We start from the raw sequence: 16621 nt of genomic DNA on the forward strand, positions 1-16621 counted from the left end.
ACGCAGCACACAGCGCCACTGTGCCAAAGTAACTTTATTGCGCTTTCTCGCCCCTCAGCACTTATTTGCAGAACGGCTGCGGGCCAAGGCAGAGCCGACACCCGCCTCCTCAGCGGGAGGGAGGCGAGTCCAGGCGCTGCCACCCCCCTGCGCTGGCTGCGTTCAGCTCTCTTCCTCTGAAAGAGAAAAGAAAGAGGCGTGAAGTGAATGCAGCAGGGGAAAGAAAAAGGCCCCAAAGCTCAAACCAAACCCTATCAAGCTAATGACACAAGGAATCACTGAAAGGGACATTTAAACATCATCTGGCCCAACCTCCCACATCAAGCAAGGGCATACTCAACTAGATGTTGCTCAATGCCCCATCCAGCTTGGCCTTGAATGCCTCCAGGATAGGGCATCCACAGCTTCTCTGGGCAAACCTGTTTCACCTTTACTGTAACGAAATTTATTCCTAATATCTAACCTAAATCTACCCTCTCCCAGTGTAAAACCAATCCCCCTCATTCTATCACTGCACTCACTGAGTCCCTCCCCGCCTCCCTTACAGTCCCATTTTAAGTACTGAAAGACTTCAGTAAGGTCTCCCTAGAGTCTTGTCTTCTCCAGGCTGAACAACTCCAAGTGTCTAAGCCTATCCTCACAGTGGAAACCCCAACGCTTCTGGGTGGAGGTCCTTCTCTGGACCTGCTGGGCAGGTCACTGTCTTTCCTATGCTGGAGGCCCCAGAGCTAGCACAGTGCTCCAAGAGAATACAACCCTGCCACTTCGAGGAGATTCATCCCACCTCAGCATGCCTGTTGTCATCCCCTCACCACCCCCAAGTTCTGTGTCAGCTAAGGTTATATGATCCTTATTTGGAATTACAAAATCAACATTCCCGAGCAAATGACACAGCAACCTAGAATCCCCATAGTGAAAACCAAGGCAGATAGGCTAAGTTTGCAACTGTAAAACAACATATTTTACATATCACAGAAGAGCTCTGGATCGAGCCATTTCCCACTGTGCATGGCACATGCAGATCACAGATGGTTTCAGGCAGCAAAGACAACAGCTGTCCACTGTGGCTCCACCAATCCTCTGAAACTCCCAGGCTGACCAACCAGTGATTGCTCAACTTCAAAAGTCACTTGCTAAAAGCCTTCACTGAGTTACCTCGATCAGGATGGTCACCACACAATTCTAAAGGTGTCATCTTACAGCTGGATTCCCATTTCTACTTTAGTGAAATAATATCCCAGTACAAATCAGCAGCCATGCACTTGCCCAGATCCTGGGGCTGCTGAATGAAGGCCTCCTTAGCAGGCTTCATTTTGCCAGCTGGAGTTCTGGACCTGGGTTCTCACCCTTGATAACATCAGTCCTCATTCAATATTACCCATACAGAGGCAAAACATCTGCATTACCAAGTATCTTTTTTTGCTTCCAACAGAGTACTCTCAATGTCACTCACACCTCTTCCACCACTGAGTCCCATCCTCAAGACCACACATTCTCCAGCCTCACTTCTCTCCTCTTATAGCACTGTTATCTCACCCTTCAGATCTGGTCTTTATCACAGGTCATCCCTTTTCATATAGGCCAGTAGATCACTTAAAAGCACAAATCACTTAAAAGCACAAATCACTAAGTATGCTACAAACCTTCCTCTTCCTCTTCTTCCTCCTCATCCTCCTCATCTTCATCAGAGCTGAAGGTGCCATCAGGCAAGCTGTAGATCCGGATCACCTGCTTGTTGGGGTCCTTGAGGATGAGGTACTTCCCCTCATCCAGCTTCATGCAGATGTCAATGACGCATCGCAGGATGCCCCAGGCGTTCTCTATGCTCAGGTTGATCTGGCTGGCGAACTCATTTGGCTTGAACTGCTGTGTGCCCAGGATCACGTGGCGGGCTGAGTCCTTCACGTGGTAACGAGACACATACCTGGTTGGGGGCAAGAAGAAACCAGAGGAATATCAGGAGATTAAGCCCAGCTAGCAGAAAGACATCATAAAAAAGCAGCATGATCACATTAGATTTGTTTTCTTGGCTGAAATGTGCTAGGTGGTGGAGTCACCATCACTGGAGGTGTTTAAAATGAGACTGGATGAGGCACTTAAGTTTAGTTGATTAGATGGTGTTGGGTGATAGGTTGGACTTGATGATCTTGAAGGTCTTCCCCAACCTGGTTAATTCTGTATTCTGCATTCTAACACTGAAAGCTAAAAGGATCTCCTGGCTAACAAAGCTGTGAAACAGTGATGTGTCTGGAACCCTTCCACCACACCAAATCAGATGAGGTGGTACAAAAGATACAGAAAGATTAGTCCCACAGATAAAAATTAAGCAGTACATAATTAGCCTGGAGTCTGAAATTAAACAGATGGAAATGCATGAGTCTCATATCTGAGGATGGAACCCAGGACTGCAGAACTACCAGAACTGAGATAGCAAATGCCTCCTGCTCATTATCCACAGCAGAGACTTGATTATCTCAAGCTGACAGCTCAAAAAGGCCTGTGGCAGTACTTCCCCTCCACCCAATTTCTCAGTAACAAGGTACTGAGAATCTGAATTCAATTCCTGACAGATAGCACAGCTGCTGAGAGCTGCAGGTGCTACCTGCCCACCACATTTGTGAGATCTCACAAAGCCAGTCACAATGCAGGGCACATCAGCCAGATGCTGAAGGAAAGCAGCTTATACCGAGGCAGTGGACGCACAGCAAACCTTCCCCTCTCAGCCACTCAAAACATGGGGAGATTTTATGATTACTCACTCTATAAATAGTGCACTTTGACATAGACTGGGTTAAATAATGGAAAATGCACTTGATCTGGTATGTGTTTGCACATTAGGTGTGAAGAACACATCTTACCCAAGTTTGAGGTATTCTGATCCAGCCAACAAGGCACAGCATGTCCAGCGGGCTAATTTGTAGCTGTTGTTTTTCAGCTCTGTGGCTATCACAGCCCCTCTCTGAGAGTCAAGCTTCTGGCGCCAGTCCACTCCATTGCAGTACTGAGAGAAGAATCAAAACTACAGTCAACCTAACAAGACAGCAGTTGTCTCTTCAGCAACCTTGACATCACACAGGGAAGTTTCTCCCATCTACCTTATGTTAGCACAGGAGGGAACATGAACAGCAGCCTACAGCGAAAGCCCTTGCACTGGAAGGAAGAAATATCAACCAAGGATTGTCCAGTGGTGATTAGAAAATGAAATCTGTGAGGCAAGAGTTCAGCCCACTGTGCCAAAACCCCAGGAACAAGAGGGCTCAAACCAGCTACCTCACATCTGGGGAAGAATGCCATCAGCATCAATATTATACTACCCTGGGGGAACGTAACCATCCCAGGGACACTGCCAGATGTGTGTCTTGCTTGCCTGCTGTACCTGGCATGACAGGCAGCAGTGAAGCAGTTAAGAGCTAGCTTTGGGATCTCATTCCTCCTCACCCTGGAATCCCACTCGTTCAGAGTTTTGATGTTGATGAATGACACTTCTCCATTAGCTCCTGTCATCACTCCATCATGTTCACAGCGGACGATGAGATCTATATCATCCCCCAGCTTCCACCTTCGGTACCTGCCAACACACGATCCAGTTAGTTATCTCCAACCCTTGCTCTCTTCCAGACTCATGCAAGACCTCAGCAAAATCCTTGCCCCCTTTAACTGTTCACTGTGAGGACATCTAGGAATCCTCTTATGGTAAAGCTTCTACCAATAACAGTCTTAACTTGTTTTCCCTTTGTATAACGCTGACATCTTTCCCCCTTGTCAAATCTGAGCATCAGAGAGAGATTAACAAACCTGTATGCAACAGAGGCTACTTCATTTTTATCCATGTCATCCTCCACAAAGGGGTTTGGGTTGGGAAATTTGTATTTCTCCTTTCCCTGCAGAAGAAAATAGGCATGTTAGGATAAAAAATGTGAGTGAGCTCTCTCCTCCTGGGTAAATGCTCTCTAATGGCAACAGTAGCTAATTTCCTTGGTCTAGAAAAATGCTGAATGGAGAAGCCTCATCTTCACATCATTGACTTTGCTGTAAGCAGTACTTCTGGCACTTTAGCCTCACTAAGTGTACTCAGAAGTCTGCCTGCTCCACCAATGGAAATGGGATTTCTTCTTTGTGGAATAAAGGTGAAAATCTTTCTACCAGTTACACTGCTCACCAGAAGTAGCCTCAGCTCTTTCAAAACTGGAAGAACATCAGTGTAACATACCTCTGTCAATTAAACTGTTTCTGTGCTGTACTAAAGCACAATTGATGAAGTGTCTCCTTCAGACTCTCTGAAATACAGACCCTACCACCCATCACTGCTTCGCCTTACCATCCTCAGGCACTGCTGAGAGAAGTTATGATTGATGTAGGTAGCTTCCATGGCAAGGTTGCGTGGAGAATTAAAGGAGTTGCCCTCTTCCTGTGGTGGTTCATTGGCTGTTTCACTCACTGTCAGGAGGTCTGGGGAGAAAACCAGACACCAGCAGTTATACTCAAGCAGGGGGTAACTATTCTCTTCAGTGAATCTCCAGCCCTACGCTGGAGCAGATCACATTACCCCTACACCTAGGAAGTGTACTGCAGTAATCAGGCTATTCCAGGGGTCTCAGTCTGGATGCTGAGACAAACTCAAAGAAGCATAAAGCTTAGACTCTCTATCTAGCAGAAATGTCTTTTGTGATTTTTCCTTACCGAAATCTGAATTGTCTCTCTTGTCAAAGAAAAGCTTGGAGCCAACTCTCTGGACAATGATGTCCCAGGAGTAGACGGAGCGAGTGCAGCTCATCAATGTGGCCAGGATGGCATCTGTGGCAAACACATTCCCTTGGGTCTTGGCCAGCTATGGATACAGAAGGTGGAGAAAACTCTGTTTCAGCAACAAGAAAAGACACCTTTTTCCCTTCCTCATTCAGGGCAAGAAGTGTTAGAAAACCAGATCATTGATGACTTTCCCCATGCTGAGGAAGCTAGACTGGTAGGTACAACACTCACTGCTAGACAAAGCATCAGGTACCACCCAGTAATGCAGGCCCACCCTCAGCCAAACAAGGGAAAAGAAAGAAACCTATTACAACAAATGCTAATGCTGCTGGGACACGGCAGGGCTCCTTACTGGATCACAGAGAAACATCTACCACTCTTCCTAATCTGCAAAACCAGAAACTCCCAAGAACCAGATCTCTCACAGAGAGATTTGTTTCCCAACACAGCTCAAGTACCACTTTGCTTGCCTTTCCAGAACCACAGCTTGACCGTGGCCAGTACTCCACGTTTTGTATTCATTTAGCTCTGCCTCAGACTTAACAACAGTAATGATACCAGCTAATGCTTCTTTTCCTCTGCAAGCATAGGCATCTGGAACTTTCATGCCACGATCTTTGGTCTGATAGTGACAGCTGGTGTTGAATAACAGCACACACTGAGAAACACTTTTGGGATTCACAAACCAGTTAGCATACCTTTCGGATAACTGGGTCATCAGTAGTGGTGACGGTATGGAAGATGCGCTTAATGCTCCTCAGCAGCTTCTCATTTCTTGTTGTAATGCGGTCGAAGGCTTTGTCATAGTATTCTAGGGCTCCACAGCACTCTCTGCAAAGGGAAGAGGATCATCTTGATATCCCCCCACAGATACCACCAGCTAAGAACTACACAGGATAGACGGCCCTGTTGAGCATTCTATTACCTCCCCTTGCTTTGGGTACGTCAGTATGAACTTCAGAACCAAGCCAGGAGAACTTTGCTCTCCAGCTTTCCGAAAATCCAGTCAGATCAGAGAGCAAGCACATGGCTGCTTTAGGAACTCACATGTCCTGTGGTTCTGACACCTCCAGGTAACGCATCTTCATCAGCCTAGGGAAATCCATCTCTTCCTTCACCTCCCAATCACTGCGAACCTCAACGGACGAGTCACGAGGCTTCTGCTGTGCAGCCAGATGTAGGACACAGAGAGAGAGAGAAATGGAGGCACAGCACATCAGGATTTGTGCAAGAGGAGCTGCTCCATGAGTGCAGCCTGAGAAACCAAACCACTGCAGGCTTCTGAAAGCTTGCTAGTTTACCTGTGACTTTTGGTCCCATTTCTGCCTCACTCCAAACTGCTTCTGAAACTTTTTCTGTAGGCGCAAACGATCTCTGAAATGACAAACAGGAGAAAAGCTGTGAAGAATTCTCGATTCCCACATGCCACAACCATTCCTAAGCTTCCAAACTGCCACCAGAGGAGCAACGCTTTCAGGCACTGAGCCACTGAAACATTTGCTGAGATGTCTGTTGATCCAGATGCCCAAGGCATTGAAAGCTCTGCTCATTATTCTGAGTGGCTCTTTAAATATTTTTATCTCCAAAGACCACAGTGCAGTTTTCAGAAAGGGTGCTTTGAAGAGCCATGTCCTTCCAAATTCTTCGATAGCTGTTGGAAACCCATGCTTCTAACTACCAGTGCCATCAGCAAAACCTTGGACTGGAACCATCCTGAAATTCTTTCTTGCTGTAATCTCCAGTGGGTTCTGTTATAGTAAATTCACACCTTTACCAACAGTATGTTCACACACTCCAACTCAAGCACAGGAGGCTTATATCCAAGGCCTCACCTCTCCTTCTGCTTGGCACTCTTTGGCAGCGTCTGCATGCTGAACTGCGGCATGTTCCGCCGGTCCTTGTCTCTCCGAAGGTTCCTCTGCAGAAAGGAAGTGGAAAAAAATGAAGTAACAACATACCAAAAAGGATGACAGCTGTAAAACACTTCCCTGAGGCTGAAGCTTCTTCTGAGCCCCCTTCTGAACACACATTACCTGTGCAAATCGCATACGATTCCTCTGGTACGCTGTTTTCTGGGTTCGTGTTGTATCCACCAGCTGGAAGCTAGTCTCATCCTCCTCATGGAAATAGGCATATTGACTTCCACCTCCAAACTGCGACGAGTACTTGTCTGGAAATAAGAAAGCATGCTTCCAGGAAATAAACCCTAGCACTTTCCACCTTTCTCCCTCTTAATTCCTTTCAACTGCCTCCACCTAAGTCTGATGGGACTCCTGCCTTACATGAGTATATCTTCTCCCATTCCATGCCTCCCTGAGAAGCCCCAGTCATGAGGCTGTAATAACAATCAGGAAAAGGCCCTAAGGACAGGGAGAGCACCACAGAGCTCACCCAAAGGTGAGGCATGCATCCTAATTTAAGAAGTCTCTCTTGCTGAGGTGTGCAGGTGGGGGTGTGAGACATGAAAGCTGGAATGACGCTTGAAGAAACCTTTGTAGGAAATAAACTGGAGGCGCAGCCACCAGACAGCACGTACTTGTGTATCTTTTATCTTGGTATGTAGCTCCTGTCCAATCAGCCACCTAAAGACAAACAAATAGTCAAAAAAGTATTAATATGATGTCTCCCCCCTGGTCTCTTGACTTCATACATGCAGTGCTTTGGGCAGAAGCAGCAAGCGCTGCTGTTTAACTCCAAACTCCGCCTGCCATGCTTTCTAACTGCTGCCATCTGTATTACATCTTAGGATACATTGCAAAGGGCGTCAGAAGAGCAGCCATAGCGGTAAGAAGTGAAAGCCAGTGACAGTGTGCAGAAGTGGGATGCCAGAAGGCACATGGAGCTCGTTCAGCAGCAGCCCAGTGCGATGTGGCACGGTGGAGATACCTTGCCCAGACGGTCTCCTTTGCTGAAGGGCTGGTAGGGCATGTCCCTGAACTGCTCAGGTACGGCACACGGGCCCCAGCCAGAGGGGTTGTCCTGGATCACAGGGGTCACGAACTTCGCCATTTTTTTAAACGTCTAAAGAAAAAAAACACAACAAACCACCCCAAACCCTCAGTGAGCCCCGCCGCATGCCGTGACACCCGCTGGGGTGGGGCACTGGAGCCCGGGGCCTTTCACCGGTACAGGCCAGGACGGGGTGTCACAGTGAGGGGTGGGCAGAGAAGTCTCCTCTGCCAACCGGGCGGGCACCGAGGGCAGTGGCTGGGGTGGGAAGGGGAACCCCGGTCGCTGCTGCCACTGTGCGTGTAGCAGGAGGGGCGGCGACCCGGCTCCCACCGGAACCTGTGGCGGCCGCGCCGGGGCGGGGCTGGGGGTCTCGATACTCGCGGACGAGTGCCAGTAGGGCACGAGACTGGCCCCGGAGTGGTTCCAGCGCGCCCCTCACCTGTGCGGCCCCGTCACGGCCCCGATGGAGGCGGATACAGCGGTAGCGCTAGCGGCGGCTACGCGGAAAGAGGCCGCATACGGCCCCGGCCCGCCTATTAGGCGTCAGCGCTGCGCGACAACCACGCCGCCAAGCGCCGCTGTCGTAAAAGTTAAAAAAACGCCAACACAATCCAGAACGCAGAGGAGCAGAGCGCAGCTGCCGCAAAGCGTCCCCCTGGAGTACACAGTACGTCATGGCCATAGAGCCGCCAGAGTGTGGGGCTAGAAGAGCTGCCGCGGGCGGCAGGTGAAGTCGAGCGCCGCTGTGGCCCGCTCCTCCGAGGGTGGCCGTGGTGAGGGCGCGCTTGCAGGAGTTGCTTTCTGTGTCCGGTTTGGTGTCTGAGTGCTTCGGAGACGCCACCTCTCCGTGTTGCGAGGGGCCGGCCCGGCAGGAAGGGCTCCGTGCCCCACGCACGCCGTGAGGCTGCGTCCTCCGCGGCGTGTGCCTGGGTCGGGTCCGTCTGGCTCTGGCGTGGATGTGCCTTCAGATTTTCGCTCTCTCTTAATTACCGCTTAGTAACAAAAATGTGTGGGAGTGGGAAGAGCGAGACGTTAATGCTAGTAAATTCGCCCTATTAATTAAAAAGCTTGAGTTCGACTTTTTAGTAGAAAAGCCGGGGGTGAGCCATGGCAAAGCCATCGGGTTTGTACCCGGTCGTCACTAACGGAAGGGACACGTTTTCTGTGTCTGCCGAAAGCACGGCAGAGCATGGCAGATCAGGCAATGGCGAGGTGTCAGAAATACCTTTTCCAGTGGTAATGACGATTAAAATTCCTAGGAACGTGGAACTTGTAGCAGAAGTAATTAAGCCTCCGGTCTGCTTGCAGTGGTTTTGGTGGTCTCGTTTTGGACGTGCCAGATTGCAAACGGATGAGAAGGGTGGTCAGACAAAGTTCCTGTACATCCTCTACTGTCATGACGATAATTTAGGCTTCACGACCACATAAAGGACTGCACAATCTCTTTATCTATTTATTTTTTAAAATACATTGAATTCAAATTACCAGACCTGAAATCGTGTTGGAAGAATACCCATCCTCAGCTTAGTCCCATGAAGATTTCATCAGCTAGTGTGCAGTCCCCGTTTGGTTGTGCCAGGCAGCTCTACAGACATGAAAGGGCATTAAATTCCTGTTTTCATGGACAAAAATGGAGGTGGCAGTTCAGAAATGTATACCCCTGGTAAAGAACAGACTTGCAGGGCTTTTGAAAGGAAGTATATCAATAAAGCCATATGTCATAACAAGAAACATGACTTAATGCTAAGCCTCTTAATTTTCTCTCACACACAGCCTCTTGAAATAAAGATGTACTCCAAACTGTGCAATGGTTTTGCAGAAAAGCAGGTGATTTTCAGGTTATAGCTGTAGAATCATTCAGCTGACTCTAAAGGTTGTTACAAACACTTGATTTTTGAGAGGCAAAGATGCATGAAAAATGGGAATTGCAGTTGCCCTTGCTGTGTTCTCAAAGTGGTATTCAAGGTTTTGCATTGTCCCTGATGACTTTCCTTAACCTGCTGGAGGAGAGACCTCGGGCTGGAAGTTAGAATTCAGCCCTACAGCCTCTCTAAGAGACCATGAACCAGTGATTTAATACAGCTATGCCTCAGATCTCTGCCTCTGTAATTGGGATAGTATTTTTTCTCGGGGAGTGAGGGTAATAAATCATTAAATCTCAGATGTCCTCATGCCAGAGTGATTGAAATTTTCACTACCCCGCAAAAGAGCAAGATCCTGTTTACAGATTTCTTTAGCTTGCAGGCTAAAAACAAACTCTTTAGAGAATTTTCCTGGCTATCTTTTATCCGAGGAGAGTCTAGATCAATATTTTCCAGGCAGAGAGGTGTGCATTTTCTTCTTTATTTACCACTTGTAATTCCTCCTCGGGAAAGAACTGAAGCTACAGCAGTCTCTGCTTTGCCAAGACACCCTACCATTAATCAGAAGTGGGATTATTAAAGCACTTTTCCCCGCTAGCGAAAAAATCCACTTATAGAAATACAGTTTATAAAACACAATTTGTAACTGTCTCACCTAAAGAGCTTTTTTGGAGACAAACATCATTAGTGCTGGAACTGTCTTGCTGGTTGCTGGCAGTGGTTGGGTGCTATCCCAGCTCTAGGGTGCTATCCACAGCACTCATTCTCTGCCCTCCAGAGATGAGTGGGCTGAATGGGCTTAGAGTGACTGACTGCTTAAGAGACGGTGGTAAAAGGAGCAAGAAGTTGTGAAGAGGAAAGTAGACTAAGCAATGAAGAGAAGCAATGAGAAATAGACTGATAAACCAAAATAATTTCCCACAGCTTCCTCTTTGCCCCTGAGTCTTTGTGAGGTGCTTACAAGAGAATGTGACACTGCTGCTGTCTCAGGGATGACAGATCGTGTGCAGTTTGGGCTTAGCCCATATTTTTTCAGGAGACAGAGTTGCTACAGGCATTGGTCAGAGGAGACAGCATGTATAGGGAATGTCCAGTGCAGGATAAATGCTGTTCTGGGCATGGATGTAGCTCCCCAGTTTCTTATCATGGGAAAGAAAGGTTTAGGTTAGTTTTACCAGAATAGGGGAGGGAGTGGACCTGTCTCTCTTTGCACCAGGCACTGCATGTCCCATCTCCTGTGCCGTGCTGAGGCTGGGACCCCACAGCTGCGTGCGCCTCTCATCCTGCCCCGTGGCAAACCGTTCACCACCTGGATGCTGTCTTCCGTTAAAGGCACACGTGAGATACATCATTTCCCGGAAAAGCACTCAAAATACACTTGCTTGCAATCATTTGATCCTTGATCCACAATTTCAGTTCATCAGTTAATTAATCACTTAATAAGACTAATCACTCTTCCCTGGAAGATGCTCATGAGAACAGCCAGGATAAGTTGCTCCCATCTGGTTTTCTGTTCTTGCCTCCCATTTAATTTTTGGGCTCTGTGCTGGTGTTAGCAGATCTGTAAAGAGAGGCATGTTCCAGCACCATGGCTGCCCCAGCCTGAGGCCTTCACCACCATCAGCTTTTGCTGCAGTTGGGGCTAATTGGAGAGCTGTGGCCTGGCTTTGCTCACTGAGCAGCAGGCTTCACCTTCTGAGTGTGGACACTATGTTCAGCTAGCATCACCAGAGGTTTGCCAAGGTTTAAATGAGGAAAAGCAAGCCCAAGCACCCAACCCATTCTGCCTCAGAAAGCCTTAAGATAGGTGTTGATTTCCAGCTTGCATGACTGTACTTTTACTGAAAGAGGCAGCCAAGTATTGGAAAACTAATGTTCACATTAAAACTCCATTTCCCAGTAGTTCCTTTTCTCATTCTTATAACAAATGCATAAAAAATAGTGAGCTGGGTTCTTTTTCCTCACTAAACAACAAATAGACTGCATGCCTGTGCCATACGCTTAGTCTCTACTGTCCCCTGCTTCTTGAAAAACCCAGAAAACAAAGGAAATAGTCTTCAGCCTTAACACCTTCCCCCTGTGGAGGATCCTGATGATTACACATGTCTTCAGGTCAGCCTCTTCTTCCAAAGTCATTGTCATCGTCTTTAAAGCCACAGAGCTCACTGGTGGCTCGTGGGCTCTTACTGCAATCGACCTTGGCCATGTATGAACTGGCTCCTGCCACAGGCTGGTTGTTCACAGGCTGTGAAACCCAGTGTCCTTCCCTTGCCTTCCTCTTCACATCCCATTTTTCACATTGCACTTTTATCTGCTTTCTCAGTGTGCTGTTCTTCCAGGCCAGGTGCTTTGCTATGATGCATGGCCTCATTTCCAGTGCCTTCAGCCCTCTCCCGGGTGCCCTGGAAGCTGAACTATAAAGGTACCCTCCTCATGTGGCAATTGCTTGCCAGATTTTGGGGGGAAATGTTTGATTGGATTTTCAGGAACCCTGGAAAAATGTCCATAAAGCAACTTTAGTGTGCGCATACTGCGAATCTGATTTTTAATTTGCTGCCTGTGCAATCTGGTGGGGCTGAGAGCAGGTGGCACCTGGCGGATTCGCTGCGTGTGTTCCGACCAGCCATGTCCGTACAGTAAGGTCCACACAGGGAATGTGCTGAGTTTATTATCCTTGGTAGGAGGTAGTGCTTTAACTGCGAGGTTTTCTCCTTCTTCCTCCTCCTGCTATGCTGAGTTCTCCCCATGCAGGCTGGGCCAGTCTTGCCCTCAAGGACAGACAGAAACCTGGCAAGGGCAGGCTTCCCCTTCTTAAATCACGTTACTTCTGCAGGATGGGCTCAAAGCCTGGCCTTGCATTGCCTGCTCCTTCCATGCTACCAGGGAAAGTCACAAATTTATGGCAGACCCAAAAGTTGTCTTTCTCTGAAGTAGTGCTTTGTCTTGCTTTGCACTGACCATTTTTAGCATGTGACAGCTCTCTCCCAAGGCTTCTTTAGCTTTGATTATCAGTGCCTGGACTGTGTGTATCATGGGAGAGATGGTGTCTGTCATGCTCCTTGGCTGCCAAACACTACCCTTTCCAGAGCTGTAGAGAGAGCCTGGGTCCAGCTGTCTCCTTGCAAACTGTCAGCAAGATTGCCTCCTTTGATCTGCACTCAGTGCTGGATTTTATCCCAGCAGCCAACAGGCTAATTCCACAAGTTTATTCTACAAAGCTCAATTAGAGCAGCTGGCACCAACAGCATCCCTGCTGGCTCCAAGCCTGCAGAAGGAGAGGAAGGCTGGTGCAGTGGCTGGGGTATGAGCTTCAGAGTCCTCAGGCTAGACTGCAAATCCTTGCTCTGCAGCTGTCCTCCAGACCACCCATGTAAGCTTCCTCAGTGGGAGCTTGGTACCTCCATGCTGCACAGGGAGCAACAACATTTCCCTGCCTCACCATGGAGAAATACGTTAGAGATACAAGCTATCATGGTGATGACAAACCGTGTCGACAGAGGCAGAAGCAGGTCACGGCTGCTGCATCTGGGAAATGCTGCATAGATCCAGCTGGACCAACAGCAGGGAAGAGGATGGGGCCCCGGGTGATGTAGCGTGTGAGGCACACTGTGCCTTCTCGCCACTGAGTTAGCGGTTTGCTTTGCAGCTGTGGAAGCCCTGCTCTGTGCCCTGCGGTTCTCCAGTGCCTGAGTTATATTCAGCACTGCTCTGAGAAGGATCCTGTTGTGTGTGAGCAGAACCACTGGCAACATGAGCTTTCTTTTTGAGGGCCCTTGCCCAGCACAGAAGCACCCACAGTTATCTCTTTCAACATCATCAGTGTTATGCTAACCTCTGTGAAAAATCATGATTTTTGTGGGGCTAAGCATGCTCTGCAAATGGTGGTGCCTGGCAGGTCCCTCCTCTGGAAAGCTTGCTGTTTATGCCAGCCAGGCAAAGAGATGCGAGCAGGACATCAGGAGGCAGAGAGTCCAAGCGATTTCTGCTAAGGAGTGGAGTCAAACCCTATTTGTGCAAGACCTAGTTATCAAGGCAGCGAGGAGTCGAATGCAGATGCTACCTATGTATTACAGGCTGTTCCTCTCCCAGGGACTCTCAGTATATTCATCACCAAAGAGAAGAGTGGCAAGGGACATGCAGCAGCCCAGTGAGCCTGTGGTTGCCATTCTCTCCCCTGCCCCTTGCTAAGTCAGAGATGGGGCTGGCAGACACGCTTGGCCAGAGACAAATGTGCCTCTTGGGGTACAGAGAGTACAGAGCCTCGGGGCTATTCCTTCCTCTCCTCTTGAGCAGATTTCAGTACCATCTGCTCTCTTCTGTCTTTGGAGGAGTCAGCCGGGTGCTTTTGTACCTTCTGGCAAAGCTGTGCTGTGTATGTCCCCCATTGGGCATCGGGCACCTCAAGGCAGCTGGGAAGGATGCACAGTCTCAGCCTTGCTCCAGAAAGCTCACACTGCAGCAGCCCAAGGTCTTTCTTTCTCTTCTCTGTCTGCAGGCTGTCCCTCAAGATGAGACACTTCCCAAGGTCACAGCTGACTTCCAAGGTCAGGTCCAGGCTTTTCTGTGCTCTCTGCAGGATGGGCTGGGAAGGGACCTTCCTTGCACTGCTCACTCTGAAAAGGACCCACAAGCAGTGCCAGGCCCTCGGGAGAGAGCAGCAGGGGCAAGAGGAGATGTGGGGCAGCCATGGGTCTTCCTGACCTGGGAACCGCTCAGCAGGATTGCTTATTTGTCTGCATGCTTGAAGTATCTCCCCACTAAGCATTCCTGGACAATCCCAGGCCTGGCACCAGCTGGAGACCAGAGAAGCTGCAAAATTCTGGGGAGGTGGGGAGGCTTGGTGATGGCAGGCAGCTTGCTCAGACATGCTGCTTCAAACCTCGTGGCTGCACGAAGCTCAGAGTTAAGAGCTTTTTTGTCTGCCCTCCCCCCTTCAAACCGTACCTGCCTCTGGATAGGCTGGAGTCTGTCCCAGGCAGGAGTGAGTCAAATCCCCATGTCCAGATGAGTTATGTCACTGTGTCCCTCTGAGGTTTCCTGCTGGAAGGAGATGGGGAATGAAGGGAGCCCTGGCAGACTGAAAATGGCCCCTGCACACCAGAGGGAAACTGGGCAAAGGTCCCACTGCTGTGTCTCCTGTGGGAGCCGCGTGTCTCCTCTGGCTCCCGCGTAGTGCAGCCTTGAGCCTCCGTTGCTGTGCAGAGCTCATCCCACAGGATGGCACTGCCTGCTCAGGAACGGGCAGCCAGGCCAGCACTTCTGGCAGGCATAAATTCAGCAAATTAAACGGTGGTGGCAGATTCTGACTGACAGGTCCCTAGAGAGCAAAGTCCCTTGTTTTCTCCATCCCTGAGGGAATCAGGAGCAGCAGGAGGAGCAGCAGTAGAGACAACACTTTCCCAAGCCCAGTGCTTTGCCCTTGCAGATCTTTTTCTGGGACTCAGCCTATACCTGCATATTTTGACCCCTTTGCTGAAGCTACCAGTGCCAGGCTAGCCAGCTGCTTCATTGTGGACTTTCCACAATGCCAGGAGCCAACCACTGATGCTGAGGCCAACTTGTCTGAGCGCTCATTGCACACATGAGCTGTTGGACCCAGGTCTTTCTTTGCCCAGGTTTCATGGCCTGGAGGTTTCAATAAAGGGCAAGCAAAATGAGGCCAGCAGGGTTTGGCGTCATTCACACGTTACTCCTCTCTGCGGTGTAAAACTGGCACAAGTGACAAGGCTCTGCCAGAATGGTTTATGTCTGCATTGGCTTTGCCAGAGCCAGGTCAAAACTCGGATTTGTAGCCCAAGAAGATGAGGACTTGGGTGAGCATCCAGCCACCAGTCTCCTGCCTCTGCTGCTAAGCCTGCAGGGAAGCAGCATGGCCCATTGGGGTCCTAGATCCTCTGTTGTAGTCTTCACTGCAGCTGGATGCTCAGCACCCTACTAACAGCCAGTGGATGGAGCATCCACCATGGACACTGGGACATCACAGATGTCTGTCCTGCCCTCGTGAGCACAGGTGCCCAGGAAAAAGTCTTTGTAGGGCCTGTCCCATGTCCTGGTCTGATGGAGTTTCTCCATCTCCATAGGACATTTTGGCTTCACGGCTGCTCTGCAGCTCTGCAGAGCCCCCAGAATGTGTGGGTACACTCAGCTTGGTCGGGACTTCTTGTAAATGTCCTTCCTGAGTGAGAATTGGGATACTGGATACTACTCCTAGGCTTCAGTTTAGTTAGGTGGGATGGCTTGTTCTTCACTCTTGGAAGGAAAACTCAGGCTGGTGGCATTTAATTCATATCCTCTTCAGTATATGTCCTTGACCACTCCTAAAATTTACCCTCCCTCTGCCTCCCTTCCCTACCAAAACCATTGCCTTTTCCTTCTGTCTCTCCAGAGGGTGTCCAGAAGGGCCTGGGCAGAGGAGGGGAGAAGCACCCAGCAGCTGGAAAACACCCAAGGAGGGGATGCTGAGTCATCTGGAGCCACATCTACCCTTGGACAAACCTCCAGGACATTCAGCTGTCCTGCCCTTTGCCAGACTTACTTACCTAACAGCTTCCATTAGGGTGACTGTACCTCCTCACAGACACCCTTCCTCCATCAGATTTCCTTCAGATTCTCTCCATACCTGGCCTCAGTGCTTGGCTTTTGAAAGGTGAGGTATGTGGATCCTCCCCTGTGTCAGACCTCACACTCAAGCAAGACAGTAGGCTTGTGTGATGTTTGGCCTCTCTCTGTAATCATTTGGCACTAAAAAGTATCTGCAGAGAAAAGTACTGGTCTCCATACCTGGGTCTTAATTTCCTCCCTTACCAAACCATTATTACTAATTACTGCTCCTAGGTGTTTAAGCCATTTCAATGATGTTGTTAAAAGACCAGCATTAATTTAATAGGTGAGTATCTGGGTTTCCCCACATGAGGGGCTCTCAGAATGTCTCCCACAGAAGCAAAACTCAGCCAGCCCTGTGGTCCATACGAGAGAGGCCGCAGAGGAGCGCTGAGGGAGACCTACCAGCACCAGAAGCCAGGCATTGCTCTGCAGGAAGCGCTCCCTTGCCTCATACC

The 16621-nt window shown here is 49.2% G+C and overlaps 1 protein-coding gene and 1 long non-coding RNA gene across 4 annotated transcripts; one reads left to right on the forward strand and one right to left on the reverse strand.

The window, feature by feature from the left end:
* Positions 1-16: 16 nt before the first annotated feature.
* EIF3D (eukaryotic translation initiation factor 3 subunit D) lies at positions 17-8247 on the reverse strand. Of its 2 annotated transcripts, none has more exons than XM_068142360.1 (15): positions 8141-8247; positions 7636-7770; positions 7286-7331; positions 6783-6919; positions 6582-6667; positions 6051-6123; positions 5797-5909; positions 5448-5580; positions 4681-4828; positions 4319-4449; positions 3796-3881; positions 3439-3568; positions 2859-3001; positions 1644-1924; positions 17-176 (listed from the first exon to the last, which is right to left on the reverse strand). In XM_068142360.1, the coding sequence occupies exons 2-15, from the start codon at positions 7756-7758 to the stop codon at positions 163-165; spliced, it is 1644 nt and encodes a 547-aa protein (XP_067998461.1). In that variant the 5' UTR covers positions 7759-7770; positions 8141-8247; the 3' UTR covers positions 17-162. The 2 variants fall into 2 exon arrangements, with proteins under 2 accessions (XP_067998461.1, XP_067998460.1); XM_068142359.1 differs by having other exon boundaries at positions 5797-5912.
* Positions 8248-8319: 72 nt separating this feature from the next.
* On the forward strand, positions 8320-16333 carry LOC137443046 (uncharacterized). 2 transcript variants are annotated; one of them, XR_010987814.1, is made up of 3 exons: positions 8320-8368; positions 14059-14107; positions 15949-16333. It is a non-coding gene; the product is annotated as an uncharacterized lncRNA (long non-coding RNA). The 2 variants fall into 2 exon arrangements; XR_010987815.1 differs by lacking the exon at positions 8320-8368 and adding an exon at positions 9514-9528.
* Positions 16334-16621: the final 288 nt, after the last annotated feature.

This window comes from Melanerpes formicivorus, unplaced genomic scaffold (assembly GCF_026170545.1).
Source record: "Melanerpes formicivorus ecotype bairdi unplaced genomic scaffold, bMelFor1.0.p_v2 SCAF_8, whole genome shotgun sequence".
Classification (NCBI taxonomy): Eukaryota; Metazoa; Chordata; class Aves; order Piciformes; family Picidae; genus Melanerpes; species Melanerpes formicivorus.

Excerpts from the sequence above, each read along its gene's own strand:
- EIF3D (XM_068142359.1), bottom strand. The coding sequence starts at position 7,758 with ATGGCGAAGTTCGTGACCCCTGTGATCCAGGACAACCCCTCTGGCTGG. Across the intron at positions 7,332-7,635 it reads AAGGAGACCGTCTGGGCAAG|GTGGCTGATTGGACAGGAGC; the intron begins GTATCTCCACCG and ends GTTTGTCTTTAG. Across the intron at positions 6,920-7,285 it reads CCAAGATAAAAGATACACAA|ACAAGTACTCGTCGCAGTTT; the intron begins GTACGTGCTGTC and ends TCTTATTTCCAG.